At 39.0% G+C, this 19,682-nt stretch overlaps 1 protein-coding gene across 1 annotated transcript; it reads left to right on the forward strand.

Annotated features, from left to right (window-relative positions):
* Positions 1 to 15,022: 15,022 nt before the first annotated feature.
* On the forward strand, positions 15,023 to 19,541 carry pex11a (peroxisomal biogenesis factor 11 alpha). The gene is made up of 3 exons (XM_072385810.1): positions 15,023 to 15,369; positions 15,537 to 15,652; positions 18,244 to 19,541. The coding sequence occupies exons 1-3, from the start codon at positions 15,314 to 15,316 to the stop codon at positions 18,810 to 18,812; spliced, it is 741 nt and encodes a 246-aa protein (XP_072241911.1). The 5' UTR covers positions 15,023 to 15,313; the 3' UTR covers positions 18,813 to 19,541.
* Positions 19,542 to 19,682: the final 141 nt, after the last annotated feature.

The raw sequence follows: 19,682 nt of genomic DNA on the forward strand, positions 1-19,682 counted from the left end.
GAAATAGTGATGACAGATTGTTAAAATTTCATTTTTAGAGAATCTTTCATCGTTGTGCTGTGACATAACTAAAACAGAAAAACAAAATGTGTTCTGCACAGCAGGGGAATGAAAGACCGTTTAGTTTTATTGAATCTGGAACAGTTGCCATGTTGATACACTGAGGTAAGAAGTGAACCAGCTTTTTTTTTATCATGTCCTGATGTATAAAACCTTGGACCTGAAAGAGAGTGTCCCCTCTATTCAACATAACCGTGTACACAGAGGCTTAAAGTTTAAAATAACCTTTTTCAGATAGTTCAGCTGTCTGTGAAGTGCAAACCTACTGAGCAAAGTAGACAAAAGATTACTTACTTAAGTGTGGCGCTTCAGACAACAAAAGAGATAACAAGGGTTCTGTCTGACTCATCTGATGTGATAAACATGGCCCTGACAGCAAAAGTAAAACATTACACAGGGCATGATGAAAACTATGCAAGTTGAAATGAGGTTAATTCAAGATAACTCTTTTTGCTAAATAATTAGTCCTTTCTTATGTATTTGGCACCACTATCTCTCAAGCGGGGGATCAAAGGTACAAGTCACACAAATAAATCTCAATCACAACAAATTTGATGTTAGTACATTTCAACATCTTTAGAATATCGTCAGGAATTTATCTGAATAAATCAAAGTCAGCCTAATATATTTCTTGTCTAGCTAAAAAGTGACTACACATTGTTGGAATTTGCTGAACTGAACTGATCAAAATATCATATGATGCTGGAGCATCTCCCAGCTGTCAGTGGATGAGAGGTGGGGTACACCCTGGACAGGTGTAATCAAAATATAAAGCAATTGATTATTTAGCTGAGGGGGATATGAGTGTCAGGGTGACATAGAGCATAAAGAACTGACCTGCAAAGCTATGCACATTGAAGGCAGACCACACTTATCATCGTCTTGTATCTGTTCATTATCATTTTTCTTTGCAGAAAGATGAAGTTTGAAGGTATTTGATTGTATCAGGATAAGCAAGTCTGGGAAATGATATGGGTGGCATAAATACTGTCAGTGCCTTTCTTTTTCCATTTCTTTCTTATCTCACTCACATCAGAAAAATAATAAAAAAGACACTAGTGAATGTCAGAGTTCTCACAGGAGCAAGGTTTTTATTGATTTTCTTTTTTTTTTCCACAGCAGTGCAGTAAAGCATGGCACCTTGTCTCTACTTAATTATAAAGGGTTTCTTTTCAGAAGCACCACCAGCACACTAATCTAAGGCGGTGAATAGATAAATACATAGAATGATAGAGTAATGACTTTTTAAAGTTTCATGAGGATGGACCCATTAAACAGATGCTGGAAACAACAGGGATGTTTAACAGATTCATTTTTAATCAAACAACTGATGTAGGTCGGAAGATTTTCTTGGGGATCCAAGCCAGAGACTTCAGGAGGACAGACAAGTGAGCGGTGAGTAACAACACACTGGAGGAGCAAACAGGCAAGTTAAGGCAGTCTTGCATCTTCATGGTAAAGCTGAATTAACTGATTTCTGTCACATATGTTGCAGATTCTTTTGGACAGATGCAAACTAGTAAAGAGGGGGGTCCGATTCCCTCTGGCTTTTCCAAGAATGGCGGCAAAGCTAAACAGGCTTTTAATAATTCCAAGTCAGAATGGCCATGAGAGTCAGTCAGGTAGGAACTGGTGTTCCCTAAAACAGACAGAGAACAGGGTCGCTTAAATATTTGACAGCTCTGAGTCACAAACATAGAGGCCTACTGTGTAGGTAAACTGACAAACTGTAGCGCAGACCAGAGCTTATAAGCTGTTGGAAGGATGATGAGCCACGGGTGAGTGAGACAAGCAATCGCTGACACATACATGGAAACCACAGGGAAAAAGGGATGAGATGTTTTGGGGATGGGGAAAACCGCTAGACTCTGAAAGTGGACAAAACACATGGACCCTAAATGCTTTTATAAATGGGAATCCAGTGGAGCCAGTGATGATCCTCTGTGGTCTTATGCTTTCTTGTGACCAAAAGCCTATGACAGAAATCACAGAGAGGGACAGGTGGCTCTGGATCTTATATTCCTGGAGAAAGAGAAAGTTTTCCTCCTAAACATTTTCTTGAAAGCCATACAATCATATGTGTTGTGTGCTGAAGGTATGAGACTTTTCTCCCCAAAATGTGCCCATGTGGTTTTTATTCATATAGGCAGATATTGTCAGAGTTTGTGTTTAGGACCCAAACGTGGGACTACAGAAGAAAGGCGAAGACAGGAGATGACGGTCTTTGTTAAAAAGAAGCCAAAAGTACTGCCAGGAATAATAGACTGCAAATTAAATTCAAACATAGCAAAGGAAGGATGAACTAACTGATATACAGATCAACAGAAGAACTCCAACCAGATAATGCTGTAGTCTAAATCCAACCAGAGTGAAGAAGCAACGTGTTTTCGTGAAGCGTTGTCATGTTATTGACAAAATGTATGCTGGTCACAATGCTCACAATGCAACAACAGCGCATGATTGAATGTGCAGTGCTTCAGCTGCTTCATCTAAACCCCTTCCCATCGCCTTATTAGGACTTAGTGGCCTCTTAAAGTGGACACGATCATCATAAACCTTGAGAGACATGCTGCATTTTCAAGCATGACAACACATGAGCCCAGCCGTTCATGTTCAAGACAGACTCCAATACAGAACATCAAAGTGAGAGGCATGGCAAACCATCGCCACAAAGAGCCCAGCAGGACATCTGTTTTTGGTAAATATGCCAATTACCTGCAATTTTACAGCTGCTTGTGTAAGTAACTCTGAGTGGTTGTAGAAGCATCAAATGGATACATACAAAAACCTTGGATGGACACATCGGAAAAACAAACCGCATCCACTGACCTAAGATTGCTGTGTCTCTGGGGAAGCTGAAAAAGGTCAACTTGCCCTCACAACAAAATAAAAAAATGATTTGAGAAATCTCTGAAGCAAAACCAAAGTATTGTGGCTATAACTTTTGAGTGGAAAGTCCTGTGAGCGAGCGTTTGAGACGACAGGATAAAACAGAGTTCCTTCTGCATAGGAATGCTAAAATATGTGTCTACCTCTTTTTTTTTCTTTAGCTTTGGGTGATGCTTGAGGTGACAATACATCATTTTAACACTGCAGATCAGCAAGAAAACATGGAAAAGCATGCCACAGGAACTTTAAATGAAAGACCTGAGAATGACGTCTGCTCTGATGTGGAAACACTCGTTTGAGTTGTATTTCCATTCAGATGCTTGTGTGGGCCTGTACGTTATGAGCCGTGTTGAGAGGTATGAAAAAATGAGGAATGACTCATTCATGTATTCATGTTGGAAGTCATTGGTCAAGCTTTAAAGTTCTGAAGTATTCACATTTCAAGAGACAAGAGAGTGGCCACTCTTCCCCTTGCGAGGGCAGCATCTAGTTATCTGTCTTAAGTATGCTCCTTGCACTGAAGTGAGTAGGAGGTAGCAGACAGGCTCCAGGTTGCAGCTGTAGTGCTTCTATAAACCTTTGTATTTTATAATATAACATTATTCTTATCATTAACTTGTGTTTCTCTTTCTCAGCAGATATCCCTGGCCTGGTGTTATGGTGTTTGTTTTCCCCTCTTTCCTGTCCTCTCAACCCCCAGCTGGTCGAGGTAGATGGCCACTCTTCCCGAGTCTGGTTCTGCCAGAGGTTTCTTCCTGTTAAAAGGGAGTACTTTCTTTCTACAGTCGCCTTGTGCATGTTCAGGATGGGGGATTGGATTGCACAGAAGAGAGAGTTGGTTTCCTTAGCAAGGCCGCTTTTTTAAATTGGCTTTGTGAGTATGAATTGGACTAATTTGGAAACTAATTAATTGGATTTGATTGAATTGTGATTATATTACAATGAATTGGATTACAATTGGCTTGAATTGGATTGTATCTTTGAAGTGCCTTGAGATGACGTGTTGTAATTTGGACCTTTATGAATAAAATTTAATTGAATTGATTCATATTACTGATGTGCAAATTTGCTTTAACGTAAATAGGGATTCTAGCCAATCACTTCTTGTGACTGAAGATCGCCAACAAACCAAAAAACTCCTACTATGATTGACAGATACCCACTTCCGCTCTGCAGAGAACCCTCCGACGGGTCATTTGGGTGAGAAAGACCAGGAGGGTAATTCACTGCTGAACTAGAGTCCAGAGCACATTGCTTAAAGTCCAAATACAGCATAACCACTGTTTTTGTGTCCTCGTTTGTGTGGAGGTGGTTTTGCTGTTTACTGTTTTTCAGTCATATAGGATCAACTTTATCAGCATCACACCTCAGTGGAAGAATCTGCTGGATTTGACTGTTTGCTTACGGTAAATATATGCAATGTTTTTTTTTTTTTAACAATTTCCTGCCCAATCCTGTATATGATGTGCATTTGATATAACACATCATTTAGATTTACTCACAGCTCTGACTGACTTCCCAGGGAAACAGTTGGGATTGAAGGATGTACCACTGCCACAGTTCGAAGCTGGACTGACTCACTCCTGCTGTGCCAACCGCTAGGCTGCGTCACTAGCTGGGGATGCCCTCATCATCAAAGTGAAAGTTGCAACACTTAATAATGTTGATAACTTAGTCCACAGCTGAAAGTTAAGTAAAATATTTCATGGCTGAAGTTTGCTGCAATCAGCTCTGTTTGCCCCAGTAGTGGCAAATCTGTAATAAGCTAAAACAAATATAATTGTGTAACAACTTCAAAGATATTATAGGCTTGTGTCTCTCATCAGTTGTGTTGCTGAGATCTGGAGAAAGACCGTATACCCTATCTGCTGATCATACCTCGATTGTATCTTAGATGATCAACGGCAATGACAACCAGCAGTCTGTTCTACATACATATATAGTTATACACTAGACCTACTCCTTCCTCCAAGAAGGTCAATACCATGAATCAGTTTAACTTGAGGTAAAGATGGAGGGCTGATGCACCTAAAGGTTGGATAGAAGAGAGATTTCCTCAGGGAAGAAGAGGCCAAAAGAGGATTGTCAGCTTGTTAAAATATGAATATTTTCGTACATTCTTTTTTCTTTATTCTTTATAGTCGTGATCCCCTGTGCGTTTGTGAAAGGCCACTGTTGCATATTTGAATATTTGCATCTTTTGGTGGTGCATGACCAGGATGGAGCTGCTGATCTGAATGTCAAACCCTACCTTATATACAAACTCCTCCTGAGTATGTTGATGTAGCACCTTTTTGATTGATTCCAAGTAAACACAAATATCAATATTCTTATCGCACATTATCTAAAACCTGAGAACATCCTCACTCTTCAACAGTATGGATAAAAGGGTGCTTTGAAAATGGACTAATATACCTTAGATACTACAAGGTTTCCAAAATGTTTATCTGAATGAAAGCTTGGCACTCTTAATATATAACCACTACCTCAGTGCAGATATTTATATTTGCAAATAATTCTGCCGAGTCTGTTGCACCATACAGATTATGTTATTTCCACCATTGTGGGTGAGCTGTCCATATATTTCTAAAATGAATGGTAATAGCCGCTTCTTCTCTTATGTGCTGCCCACTTGTCTGTAAGGCCAATAATGAGATCTGAGTCTCTGCCTGGTTTATATGAGGCTACATTGTTGTGAAATAAGGAGCTGCCTACTGAGGGCCAGGTCTTGCTGATAAATTAGATATGTGGCTTAAATATTTGTATTAAAATGGAGAAAGAGGGAATCTTCAGTGGCAAATTGCATGAGAAGATTAACCCATAGTGTCTCTCTGCTTCGCATTATAAGCATTATGTTGCAATAAAAAAAATTGCAACTGCAATCAATTGCTTGAAAAATATATTTGTCAAATAGTATAATGTTAAATTGGAAAAATGATATCTTTGAAATAAGCATCCTTGCAATAGAAGACAGCTCATTTTAATAAATAACTAATAATAATGAAAGACTTTTCTAAATGTATGACTCATTCCTGCTGCTAATTATAGCCCAGTCATCACCAGCTGAATACTTTCAAATGTGTTGTGCATTGCTCAGCAACAGCATGAGCAGACGGTTTTGTTTACTCAACTTAGCCCCTCAATCCTGCTTTTCCTGGTTTAACACCAGATTGAAAACATTCTTGTAAATGTTTATGTATCGAATATCAAAATAACCCTGGCTCATAATCTGTTTTCAGTCTAAGATGTCTTGGAAAAAAAGGCGATCTCATTAGTCTTGATTGCCTCTCTGCATTGAACTCCTGCTGTACTGTTGTTTGTGTTCACAAAGTTGCCTGTAAATGCAAGGGCAGCTCACATTTTGTTTGCTAGATTTAATCGAATAAGCTTGAAAGGATTTATTGCCTATAGAAAACATAGCAGTGTGAGGACTCGTTGAAGACTAGAGACTCATCTTGATGCAGGCACATCTTTTGTCCTCTAAAGAAAATGTTTAATGTGTTTGGAGCCTTTCATTTCAGATATTCGAGAAGAGACAGCATTGAAGTCATTCACATGTGCACTGATGTTTGACCCACCACTAATTAAATCTTTCACTCATTGTTTATTGTCCCTCAGTTTTTCTTAAGCTTATGCGTTCAGCAAATAAGAGCTGATGTGATATCTTCAACGTGCTAACTTGGTCTTGTCCATATCCAGTCAAAGAGAAATAGGGCCACTGACAAAGTTCTATCTCACAATTTTAGATACTCAAATAAGCTTTGCTCATTTTGGCAAAAGCAAATAAAAACAGCTGCCGGGCCTCTGGCTTACTGTAGAGTGAGCAATACCAGCTCAAAAGTGCATCACCTTCAAGTTTTATCCGATTCTAGAAGAAGGCTTGAGTGGACTATTTGCTTCTTGGTTCTCTGAACTCCTACACTCTTGCTCAACTTTAAGGCTTCTCAGCTCTTCTGAAAGAGACCTCTTAGCTGTTCAGTGGCCCCTAGATCATAACAATCCTCCCATACTGCATCAGACCTGCACTCATCAAAAACTAGCTGACTTTGTGTGATTTCATAACCCTTTTTATTCATCAGGCTCTCTAGTCTGAGCAACATGAACAACAAATGTTTCAATATGTGTGTGTGTCTCATTATGTGTCTGTATGCATATATAGGAATTATCCATAAATTGGTATAGATATTACTATTTATTATTAGGCAGCTATATATTTAATCTACTGATGAAAAAGTACCAGAGAATGTGTAAAACACAAGGCAACATATAAAGGTTTAGAGAAACGCATCTCTAACTACAGTATTAACAGCCCAATATTATAAATGGTGTTCATTCTTTGTCAGGGACCACAGGACACAGATGCAGGGTCATTTTCAAGGCAAGAATGTTTATTTAACAATAAACAAGTTGAGGATCTCCAGACAGAGCAAAACAAAGGGGCTGTGAAAATCCTGAAGCACTCTCCTCAATAAATATGTTTGAGGAGAAACCAAAACTCACTCCACTCCAGGAGGAAAACGAAAAACTATAAAAGATTGTCTTTAAACTTTGCTTTCGAACACTCTGTACGCATGCTTTAGCACACTCTTCTAAAGAGGCAAAACAAATAAAAGACGCTCTCCAAAAACAGAGGCATTATGAAACTTACAGAAAACAAAAATCCTCTCGTTCTAATGGAGGCTCTATGAAATTACAAATAATTATACGCATCCGCTCCTATACTGGAGGTGCTATGAAATATTAATGAAATTAAAATCACTCCTTAAGGGAGGAACAAAAACAGGCTATGGAGCTTACCGCGACTAATCTAAGGCTAAGGAATAAATTACAAACAAAGGAGGATCACTCAACTGCAGGCTCTAGGATTCAAGGCTGTAGATTTCACGGGACAAGGATGCTTGAGTTTGGAACGAGACAGGTTACAACACACTGGCACAAGACAAGGGAGACGCAGGCTATTTGAGCACAAGAGGAGCCATGGGGAACAGGTGGAAACATTTTGGAATCAGGGAAGACAATCAGACACTTGACATGGGAGGAAGGGCAAGGTACCTGAAACAGAGGGAAGTTAATAAAGATGTGACAATTTTATGCAGAGAGATGCCCTAGCTTTAGACAAAAGCAGTTAGGGCAGAGATTTGATGCCAAGAGCATAGTAGTACCTTGCTGTTGATAATGAGCAATACATTCGACAGCACAGAAAACAGTTGCGTCATGAATAGAAAGGGCTGAGGTCACAGAGGAGTCATAGGATACCTATGACTCATCCAGATGAAGGAAGAGGTGATAGAGTGCAGATCTTCAGAGTCTGCAGCACATAGTTGAGAATAGATACTCTGATGGCATCGATGCATTTGTCGCAGTACAGACGCTTTCGCACCCTATGCATTGTGACGGCCCTAATTGAACACCTCCTTCCGATCTGAAGGTATTATCTCTCAGCAGTGCATCTGATCGCACGTGCCTTGCCCCTTGTGCGCCACATATTCCACTCAGTTTGCGGTGGTGTGTGAGTGTGTACGCGCCTGTCGCAACCATGGTGGCTGATGTGATTTAGTGTGGACCCCTCTCCCCTCACTTGTGTCATCCCACCAATGAGTCTCAGCCCAGCCTAAGTTTCCCCTTTACTTTTGCGCTTGAATGGTTGATTGTTTTTCCAAAAAATCATTTAATAAAGTGTACACAATGTTTTAAACTTTGAACCACGTCTCATGCCTCCTGAGTAGGACTTACTTGTGTGACCTTTACTAATGTAAAACTAATTATTTTGGTGAAAGTCCCAAGGTGGCGTTGTCAGCAACCTGTAGGCTACGCACAGGGCCTCGTCAGCCTGTTAACACTTTGTACACAGACAATATTGTAATGCTTTGTGTGGTCCCTCCTTGCACTCGCCACACATTGATCGTGGTGGAACCATGGAGAAGGATGGGGAATGACTCAACAACCTTGTTAGGAAACTGTCCTGGACTGTCCTCTTGATTTTGCACAGAACGTGGATTGAGGAGGATGCTAAGGTAAAATATCATTGCTGCTGTCTCTTTAACCATCTACCCCTTATACAGCCACCCACTTTCAATTCAAAAGTTTTATGTATCAGGACAAAACAAAAAATTCTTCTGGTCCTTGCCAGGTATTAGAATAGGGGAAACTACAATGGGCAACAACAACACATGACATATGACACCATGTCATCATTTATCTAATAAAAACTAAGCAAAATCTATGGAAAGCTGAGCACAAACAATGATCGAGTTTGTAAATTTTATGCAATAATTTTTAGTATCAGTTCATTAGTCTCACGTCCCTGGGAAAATATTTTTTTCCACTTTTCTTTACAGTGCTACATCATTTGTTTAAGGTTTGCTCATGGCACTATTAAGGTCTGAGTATTTTTTTCACATAACTATCTTCAACAGCAATTTATATATATATATATACATAATGTCCTATGACTCATCCAAATAAAGTAGCAGTTAATATTATTTCTTGTTTTTCCTCTTTGGCTTTAGTTATTTAAGTACAGCGCTACACACTGTCACTGAATTACCAATGTAGATTGCATATTATAATAGTACTAATATGGATAGGTTACGTTGTCAACCTCAACCCACATATCAGTACATCAACTGATTTCAACACCATATTTCCTTGTGTGAAATAAATTGCTAATTATCACAGAGAACCCTCTACTTCATCTGTTTCAGCCTTTGCCACCCCTTCTGTAAGCTGCTTCACTCTGGGGGTAGTTGCTGCTGCTCTCCCTGCCTCTGTCATCCCACCTCTGCACACCAAGCCACATCATCAAATGTAAACTATACTATAAGTGCACATACTTATGAATATCTTTTTGACAAAATGATTCCTGAATCGATTAGATTTGTGATATGCCAATGTAATGTCTGAAAAAACTTCAAGCATTTTATTTTCAATTTCCCCATGAAGAGCCTTTAAGTTAATGGATGCTCCTCGTTACATAAAGTATTCTTAATTACTTTGGAACAATGACAATGCTATAGGTTTTCATTGTATCATTTGATAACTTAACTTAAATGCATCCATACGCAGGCTTGGTACAGAAATGCTGAATACATTTATGAGACAAAACTTACTATATTTCTTATTTCTTGCTTGAAGTTGCTGTGTTTACTCTGTGGGATTCATAAAAGTCAATTAGCACACACTGGACCTTTCGATTCTTTGTGCTGAATTAATGTGTAAATGTGTTTGAGGATCTAATTATGAATATCTTGGACTTACACAAGATCATCCTATCCAATGACTGCTAATTAAAAAAGAAAAAAAAAAAGAAAAGCGGCATAAGCTGAAATCAGGTTTTCATTCTAGTCATTTTATTGAAGGCCAAAAATGAATTAAGGCATGAAGCTGCCACACAGCCATCCTCACAATGCTTATATACACTGGATACAGCCAAGCATGAAGCTCTGAGGTTCATTACTCAGATTTCATATCAAGTTCTTGGATTTGAGGTGTGTTGTACCGTGTTGATGCTGCTGCATCTTTGATCTCACCGAATTTTTTAGATAAAGATAAAGTTATAATAGGAAAGACTGGGAAATGATGAATCAAGGTAAAGTGTCTGTGTTTTTGTTTCTTTTGTGTTTTTTGTAAAAGAAAAAACACTAACAGGGGTCTATTATTTTCTGCAGTGCAGGGGTCATGCTGTGAAGCGAGTTCCTGATGGAGTTTACATTAAACAAACAGATCTTTGAAGTCTGACTTTTTACCCTCAGGCTTTGGGTTTGTGAATTGGAATATTGCTTGTCTGATATTCTTAGTGACAAAACCTAAGTGTGTGTTCAGAAAGAAGCATTGTCATATCTGAGGGCAGCTACAGCATTTTTTAAGAAGTACGGTTTTAAAACCTCTTGCTCATTTTGCTTTTAATCACATCTCTACTAGTTAACATTTGAAAAGTCTGTGAGCTGTGTGCAAATTAGTTTTCAGCTGAAGTTTTGTACGCCTACACACGCACTCTGAAAGTTCTCCCATTGTGGGGAAGAACTCTCCATCAGGAAGCATGTTCACTGGTTAGAAAGGGTTATAATGATCTTTAATAGTTTTTGAATCAGTCGGCAGCAACTCTATCTGATGTTCTATGATAACTAGGGGCTGTAGGTGAGAAAATGCTCGCCATGCTTTTGTCTGTCTGCCTTGTCTGTAACTGCCAGTGATACATTTCAGTGTACGTGAATCAGGACTTAACAAGACAGACTGACCGTATGTACAAACAGCTTATAGGGTATAGACACTATGTGTGAGCTCAACCTTCCAACTGCAATCAATACATGGCTTTTTAGAGAGCTAATACTTCATACTGACTGTAGACAAAAACTGAACTTCAGAGACAGTACTTTAGCGGCTAACAATCTTGTATGTGATGTAGAAGCTTGAGATCACACACAGTGGTGTGGAGAACAACACATGATTGTTGGAGTGCACAGCTTTATCATGATATCTTCAGCAGTTCTGTGATCTTATATGTGTTAGCAGTTGTCTACGTTGTCATTTCTGAAAGTGACGAGTTTCTGTAATTTTCAAATCAAACCTCATGATTTGAATCCCCAAAATGGAATATCATAAGCTGAGTTGAATATATACCTATAATATATCAAATACCCTTGACGAATACACCATTTGCTGTAGGAGAAATTAATAAATACATTGAAAATCATTTGTGGATATTGTCAGGAACAGCCTTTTCATTTCTGTAGAATGTGGTAAAGTGGCACACAGCTGGGCAACTCTTTCATCACTTCTGTGCAGGCTTACATAGTTCACGATTAATATGCATATTCTTGAAGTGAACTGAGGGACTGTTGTTGAGAAGACAACATATTTGTATTGGCAGCAGCATGAAAAAAAAACTATTCCATTGTGCAGACACCAGTCGTAACATTTCACCCCTGGAGCAATGATTTGGAATACTGGCTTCTTTAATTTGCCGGCTAGTTCACCTCAGGGATGAAACATTGCTTTTCTGGATGCACAAGAGGTGGTGTGTGGCAGCAGATAGGTAAGGATGCCTGAACCTTTGTTGTAAATATAGGATGACAATGTTCATTTTAATGGCATTACTGGTGTTCTATTATCTGTAATATGATGCAAATCTATTACTGATTCACTGAGAAGACCCAGAGAGAAAAAGTGCAAAAAAATGTACAGCACACAGCAGAACCATAATTGTGTCCCAAAGCTATAAAATAACTGATCTTGGAGCCGGTTATTTTTTTCCCCCACTGTGACTGCGTTGAAGTTATTTTCTAAAGAAATATTCTGTATATGTATTTCTTGAGCCTTATATGTAATCAGTAGCTAATGTTGACATCACAATGAATCTGTGTCCAACAAGAGTTAGAACAAGGGCGACTTACAAGACTGCAGGAGACAAAACGCACAGAGACAGTTTGTTTTTCTCCAGCATCACAGACAAAACGTCACATGTCAGAATATACACATGTATAAAAAAGTTGATCAGTATGTTTTCTATTATAATCTTTGCACAACAGATGCATATCATGTCAGCTGTAGTAAAAACAAAGCTGTACTCATTGTCAGTCATGGCAAGTGTTTGTCAGTCCTTTCAGTGTATGAGTCACTGCTTGATAGCCTTTCTATGGATTTTACAAAACATATGATTGGTATAAAAGAAAAAAAATCACTTGCCACAATTGCCACAGAGTAAGTATCAAACAAATGATATAACAACCACAGCTTACATCACTTTTGCGTCAGAGAAATTGTGCCTTTTCCATCCCACAGCTGTAATGTACAAAATTTTGATTTCTTTTATGTATTTTGACATAGCATTTGTGTGTGGTGTTGAAGAAAAACATGCCATCCCTGTGGTGTCTTTGTGCTCATTTTTGTGTATTCTTTAAAGTTAGCTCTGTTCCTCTTTGCTGAACAGTTTCTGAGGGCTGCCCATCAGAATTTGTTGTGATGTTGATAGTAGCTGTTGGATTTACCTGAAATGAGACCCAAGAATACATTGATATTTCCCTGAAACTATCTCAGTTCTGTCATAGTGGCCTAAAAGGTTCATCTTTTATTCATTGGGATAGAATCCACCCCAGGACCTGTTGTTTTGCAACACAATAGTTTTGTTTACCCTTTTGTAGCATTAGGAGACAATTGGGATTGAGCTATGAATTGCATGTTGTCTATATTATGATGCTTTTTCAACCGTCTGTCTTGGATTTATGTATCAATTGGTTTCATAGACCCAGCTTACGTCCAGCTTTTCAGGGATTTTTTCAACATCGTCTAATGCTAAACTAGTTAAGCTCCTTCTGGCACCGACTCCACATGATGTAACCAAGTTCAACTCAACTAATAGAATTGCAAACACAAAAAGCAACAAACAGAAGTATGTGTTTTAAAAGTTCCTTACTTATCTGCTGCCACACGTCACCTCCTGTGCACCCAGAGAAACATGTTTCTACCCATAACACACTTCCACTGAACTCTGGGGTGAACCAGCAGGAAAATTAAAGAAGCCAATGCACCAATTAATTCATCCTGGGGCTGATTTCAAGCTGATTTTAACCAGTGTGGGCTATTTCTTGTTAACATATTTGTTTTCCCTGATACTGACATTATTCATCATCGTTCAAGAGCAACGCCAAGACATAATTTTAAATTGCTTTCTCCTGTACTAAAATGATGACAAGAATTTGACACAAACAATCCATTTAAATGTCGAGCTGAGTGGAAATGGAACATTATCTATTTTTTCAGAAATGTCAAGGCTGCTCATGACAACAGAAAGGGATGCACATAAGAAAATAAAATGGTAATTTCTTTATTTGATTTGTCCTCTCTGTTCATACCGCAACAAGTCCCATTTAACCCCAAGGTTTTCCCTGTTTTAACTGATACACAGCTATTTACCATGCACATTGCCATACAGAGCTTTTTTTAGCTTGACGAGCAATAGAATTCTAATAAGAATCAGTACACATATTGTGGCTTCTGGAAATTTCCATGAGTTTGTGATGAAGGCCAATTGGTCCTCTTTTTCTTCTTGGACTCAACTTTCACAGCAGAGTGGCATTTAAAAATAAGACAAAAAAAAAGAAGTGAATTTAAGTGAGTACTTCATTCATACAATGAATTATATTGGCATGGAAACCACAACTATTTATAGGCAACGCAAAAGGGCTAAATAGTGCTATACTACTGATGACACTTGGATGCAGGATACAAAACATATCTGGCATCAGTTACCTACCACTCAAACAGCATCAACTTCTCTCTTTTATTACAAAATGTCATACAAGTCACTGCAGTCTTCAGTTAGATTCAACTCCTCTAATTAGAATGCTTGTGGTAATTTTATATATTGACCCATAATCAAATACATACTGTGCTTCCAATAAATGCATTTACGTCGAGTCACATTTCAAGCATCACTCTCCAAGTCCACCCTCTAATCCAAATGTGGCCACTTCCAGCTGGCCAATGGCTAAATGCTGTACTCAAGGCTATAGAAAAGCAATTAAAAACCGCATCTTTCTGCAAGAAGTAGTTTACTTACTGTTTACCATATGAGTAATTAGCTGAATTTTGTGAAGGTACAACAAAGTGGACAACGATTTTTGTGTTTGTGACAGTTAACAGTAAAAATGCACCAAAGCAAACTCTACTTTAGTTCTAAGTCCTTCTTTTCCATGACAGTTAATGGACAACTTTTCTTGCTCCACTACTTTACAGATGAAAATATTGTACTTCTCTATTTTACTACATTAGTTTACCAGCTTCAGTTATAAGTGAGCCTCAGTTGTGTTATCTTAAAGAGAAAAATATGTTGTTCACAATCTATTGATATGATATGTTAGGGTTATGGTAACCTGTTACAGTGAATATTTTTACTTTTGACAATAAATACACTGTTTCATTTAACATTTTAATGGAAGAATTTCACCCTGTGATGTTAGTTATTTTACATCAGAGATATAACAGCGTCGATTTTTTCCAGTACAGTCGCCATAGTAACTAACGATAACTCGCTAGTCCGCCGCCAAAATGTGCTCGGCTTTTGTTCCGTTTCCTAAGCTGTCCGTAGCGAAACAAGGACGTGCTGGTGATCAGACGTCACAAATTAGCTAAGCTCTTTGGAAACGGAACACGTGGAAGAAGTTTTAAATTTTTTGATGATCTGCTTTTGTTTTTATCGATAGGATTATGTGAACAACAAATGCTGACATTGTTTTAACGTAGCACGAAGAACTGTCTGTGGGCCAACGGAAGATAAACTAACGTCAGCGAGTCCGTCTGTCAACGAGGTTGAAACAACTCTACAACAGTAGCTAACTGGAACACCCTGTTCCTGCTCGTTTTAATCATGGACGCGTTGGTAAACTTCACAAACCAAAGCCAAGGAAGGGACCGTATATTCAGGTGGGTTGTTTAGTGTGTGTGTGTGGGTTTGCTTTGATTTATTGGTGAAAACTAGAACTGAAGTTAGAAGATGATTCTTGGTGAGACGAACGCTGAGATATCTTGAGTGGTAACTTTCTTTACATTCTCGCTGTCTCCCTTTTTACATCTTTTCATTTTTATTTTAGGGCATCCCAATATGCATGTGCACTTTCCATCTATTTATTACGAAACAACACGGAGAGAAAGGACCTCGTGGCCAAACTTAAAGGTCTGGAAACCAACATGAGCGCTGGACGAAAGTGTGAGTATATCTGTCAAATGACCAGAGTCATTCAAAGTGGATACAGGTTAAAGACGATCATCTACCTGATGTACCCTCTTTTCTTTTTATTATTTGATTAACAGTTTATTAATTCAAGTTTAAAATACTCAAGATTTTTCCAACGCGCAGTGTTTCGTTTGATCAACAGATCAAAAAGACTGAACTGATTCAAACCAAAGAGAGCCATGAAGCCAATATTTGCTTTCCAAATAAATTAAATCTACGACAAGCCTAAATCATTCTTAAAAGTGGTATTTTGTTTAGCCATCCTTTCTGCGCCCTAACAAACCTTGTTGTGCTATAAAAAGAGAGGTTATAGAGAGGTTGTTTTGTTTACTTCCTGTCTCCTAAATGGGAACAAGGACCTTCCAATTTATGATCTTTATGACCAGAGATGCATTGTGTGTTTTGTTTGCGTCGACTTTTAAAACTTTTTTTTTTTTATATATATAAATATCAGACTTGCTTCTGCTTTCTACTATAAGATGTTCAGATGGCTGGAAACAAATCTCCACTTTTTAGAAAGGACACATAAGATTCTGCTCTTTCCTCTAACATCTCAGTTGTAATACGTTGACCGTCGGGTGGCAAAACTATATAGCACCAACCGCCGACAAAGACCTGTGGGTACATTGATGAATTCATAGACTGAACGTATTTAGCAGTCAAACAGTAATTCATGTTTTATAGTTTTGCATTTACGATAATCTGTTGAATATCTGTGAGTCTTTGTTTTATACCCTTAGCTGGGTAATGTATTCTGTAGGATACAGAAGTGTGATTTCAGGCCAGTGAAGCTGAGAAATAGTAATTTGTTATATTTTGACAAGAACATTTAAAGGGATTTCTTTGAATATTTTTTTTCATTGTTGGCAAAAATCCCCCTTCCAGCTGGTGGCTTTGAATTTTTTATTTCTCTTTAAAAAACAAAACAAGCTTTTATGTAGAAATAGTGTCTGAAGCTTTTGTTGTTTTTTTTTCCCCCCAAAAAATGAAGACAGAAGTAGCAGTATACAACATCGTTGGTGTTTCCAATTGTGTTTGAGGCCACTTTCGTTCCTGCTTTGTAAAAGCACACCGAACTTCTTGCGCGTTTAGTACAAGTTTGCAATCTGTTTGGCCTTGAATCTCTCCTCAGTCACTTGGCTCAAGGCCAGCTTGTAGCTATGTCGAAGCTTTTTCTTTCGACTTCAACATGCGCAGACACGTATAAGCAAACTGTAGCTGGAACACTGACACGACACATTAGTGTGACCAAAACTGTGCTTTTGGAAAACACGTTAGTCCAACTGCAATTGGAAACCAAAGCTCCCAAAGTCGGATTGAAACGGCCGAATATTGCTGTTGGGAGTCAAATTGCTCCTGCATGCTAACGCTCAACTAGACGAGACTAGTCCCACTGCCCCCGACCAGCAAGAGAAGGAGCAACAATGAAAAACCACAAGGAAGTGTGGAAGGAAGGAAGGAGTGTAAATGCATTAATTACAGCTGAATCCCCAATAAAGCTGCTCTTATTCTCATACTTCTTCTTCGTATCTTTTGTCTGTCAGCTAAACACGTCAGAAATTGGGACTGAAAGTTGGCCCATTAAGACCACGCGTCAACTCACGACACACCTAAAGCATTTCCTGAATGCTGCTCGGCTCTTATGAAACAATGATTTTACAACCCCAGCTTCATTGGAAAAAAATCGCCATTCAAGTAACGTAAAGACCACCTCTGTGTGGTGAATTTGGCTGTATAACACGTTCAGTGATCTCCCCACAGAGATTATCGGTATAGTCTTGAACATTTTCTCGTCTGACATACGGCGGTCGATCAATCGATTCCCCTCCTGTGCTGAGAGAAAGGAGAGTAACCCATTTTGCATAGCTGAGCTGTAACCATAGCTCTACTCAGGTAATATTAATGACTTATGAGCTTAAAACTGGCAAAACAAATACGTGATCTCTGGGGTGAATTCTTATGCTTTTTGAACTTTTGACTCTTCGCAGCTTTGGTATGAATTAAAATGTTGCCGAGGTGGACTTGAGACACATTTGACTTGGAAATGAAGCATATGGCGATGCCTTAAGGCAGAGTCAGGAAGTAAAGATCTTGTCTGTCTTAATGCTGTTGCAGTGGATTCGTCATAAAGGTCAAGGCTGGGCCACAGAGGACCACCGTATTGATGCACCAATTAATCTCTTTCCTCTTCATCCGAACTGCAACCCGAGGGGCTCTGCTGCCTCGGTGCCTGGCCTGCCTCACTTGGTAATTGTGAGACACTTTTTGTCTCACATTTTAATATAAGCATGACCTTGCAGGTTTACTTATCTCCCAAGGTGCTCAGGCAGGAAGGTATGAAGGACTGAGCCGCATCAGGAGAGACTGAGTACACAGAATGAGAGTCAAGACCTTGACCTCTGTCCTGCAGAGTAGCAAGTGTGATAAGCTTGTAATTGACTGTAAAAGTAGGTTAACTGTATTCTGCTAATGACTGTGAACTGCTCCTTTGAAATGTTGACGTGGCATTTCATATTAAATTGATTCTTGCTCTAATACCCTTTTATGTCTTCCTCCTTTGTCAGTGCTCAGGCTGGGAAACACAGCAAATTCCATTGAGGCTGCTAAGCGAACCATGCAACTCTCTGACCGAGTGCTGTGCCTGTGCCTCACTGCGGCCAACGTCAACCGCGCCCTCTACTTTATCTGTGACAATGTGCTTTGGGCCAAAAGTGTCGGCCTTATCCGCAGTATTGACAAGGAACGCTGGAGCTTTAACGCTTCTCGCTTCTACTTCTACTCATTAGTAATGAATTTGACTAGAGATGTTTATGTGGTTCTCAAGCTGATGGTGCAGAGAGCGAGAGACAAACATTTCAGAGAGAAAATGGACCAAAGTCTCAATCAGTGTCCTGAAGTAGCTGTAGTTATCATTCCTCAGGTGGATGCCTTTGTTTTCCTGCTCTTAGAAACTCTAAAATCCCACCCAGCGGTTGCCTTGGACACTGTGAAGAACATTTGCGATCTCTTCATTCCCTTCGACAGGTTGGGCATTTACAAGTCAAACGCAGGGGTGGTTGGATTTTGTGGGCTGATATCCTCCCTGATCGGCATTCTAACCCTTGCAAAGCCCACTTTAAGGATCAAGCCATAAAAACAAGGGTGGATTTGCACCAAAACTGACTCATGACATGACAAAAGGGCGTAGGCTTAAATGATATTCACGTTTTACAATGAAGCCAAGGCAGCAATAACTGATAAGCTTAGAAGTTTCGAGAATGACTGTGTTGATTTCTTGTAGACTGTTTCAGTTTCAAATGAATGTTTAAAAAGGGTAAATTTATATAACATTTTTGTATATTTTTACTAATTCACAAGGCAAAGTCTAGCACTTTTGGTCTTTAACTTAGCGTTCCTGCCTTCTACAACCAGCAGTTTTATAACCGATAGTTGTGTGACGACTGTATAAAATAAGAGCTCTTTACTGAAGCAGGCAATTTGTATCGGCTTTTCAAGAAGTGAGGTGTGTATCTGGGTGCTTGCTGCCTTTGCTATGCTCATTGTTTTATGATAAAATGCTGTGAAAAGAAGTGTTAAGTTTTCAAGTGATGGCTGATTTAACTACTTCCCATCCAGAGTAGACAGAGAGAGAGAGAGAGAGAGAGAGAGCGTTTTCTTAAGAGAAGAGTGAGGAATAGGAGAAAAAAAAGACAACTATGCACAACATGTTAGGATTTAAGATTAAAGGTATTAATGTATTAGTCTTGATTATGTACTGTTTATGAGCTGAATTCTCTTGTGTTTTGGTCTGTGTAACTCGGACAAAAGTGTCCAAGGATGAAACCCAAAACCTCCGAATTCCCCAGTAAACAATCTTTAGTGTCGTGGTGGTGTCATTCAGTTCAAAAGTTGTGCTTGCCTCAACGGGACCTGCAAATGCAATAAAAACACAACATATTTCCACTGCCACAGCTTTTTCACCATTTGTTTTACACAATCACTGATCAAGTGTGTGAGCACCGTC

Source organism: Leuresthes tenuis, unplaced genomic scaffold (assembly GCF_036924035.1).
Source record: "Leuresthes tenuis unplaced genomic scaffold, fLeuTen1.0.hap1 SCAF_5, whole genome shotgun sequence".
In the NCBI taxonomy this organism is placed as follows: domain Eukaryota; kingdom Metazoa; phylum Chordata; class Actinopteri; order Atheriniformes; family Atherinopsidae; genus Leuresthes; species Leuresthes tenuis.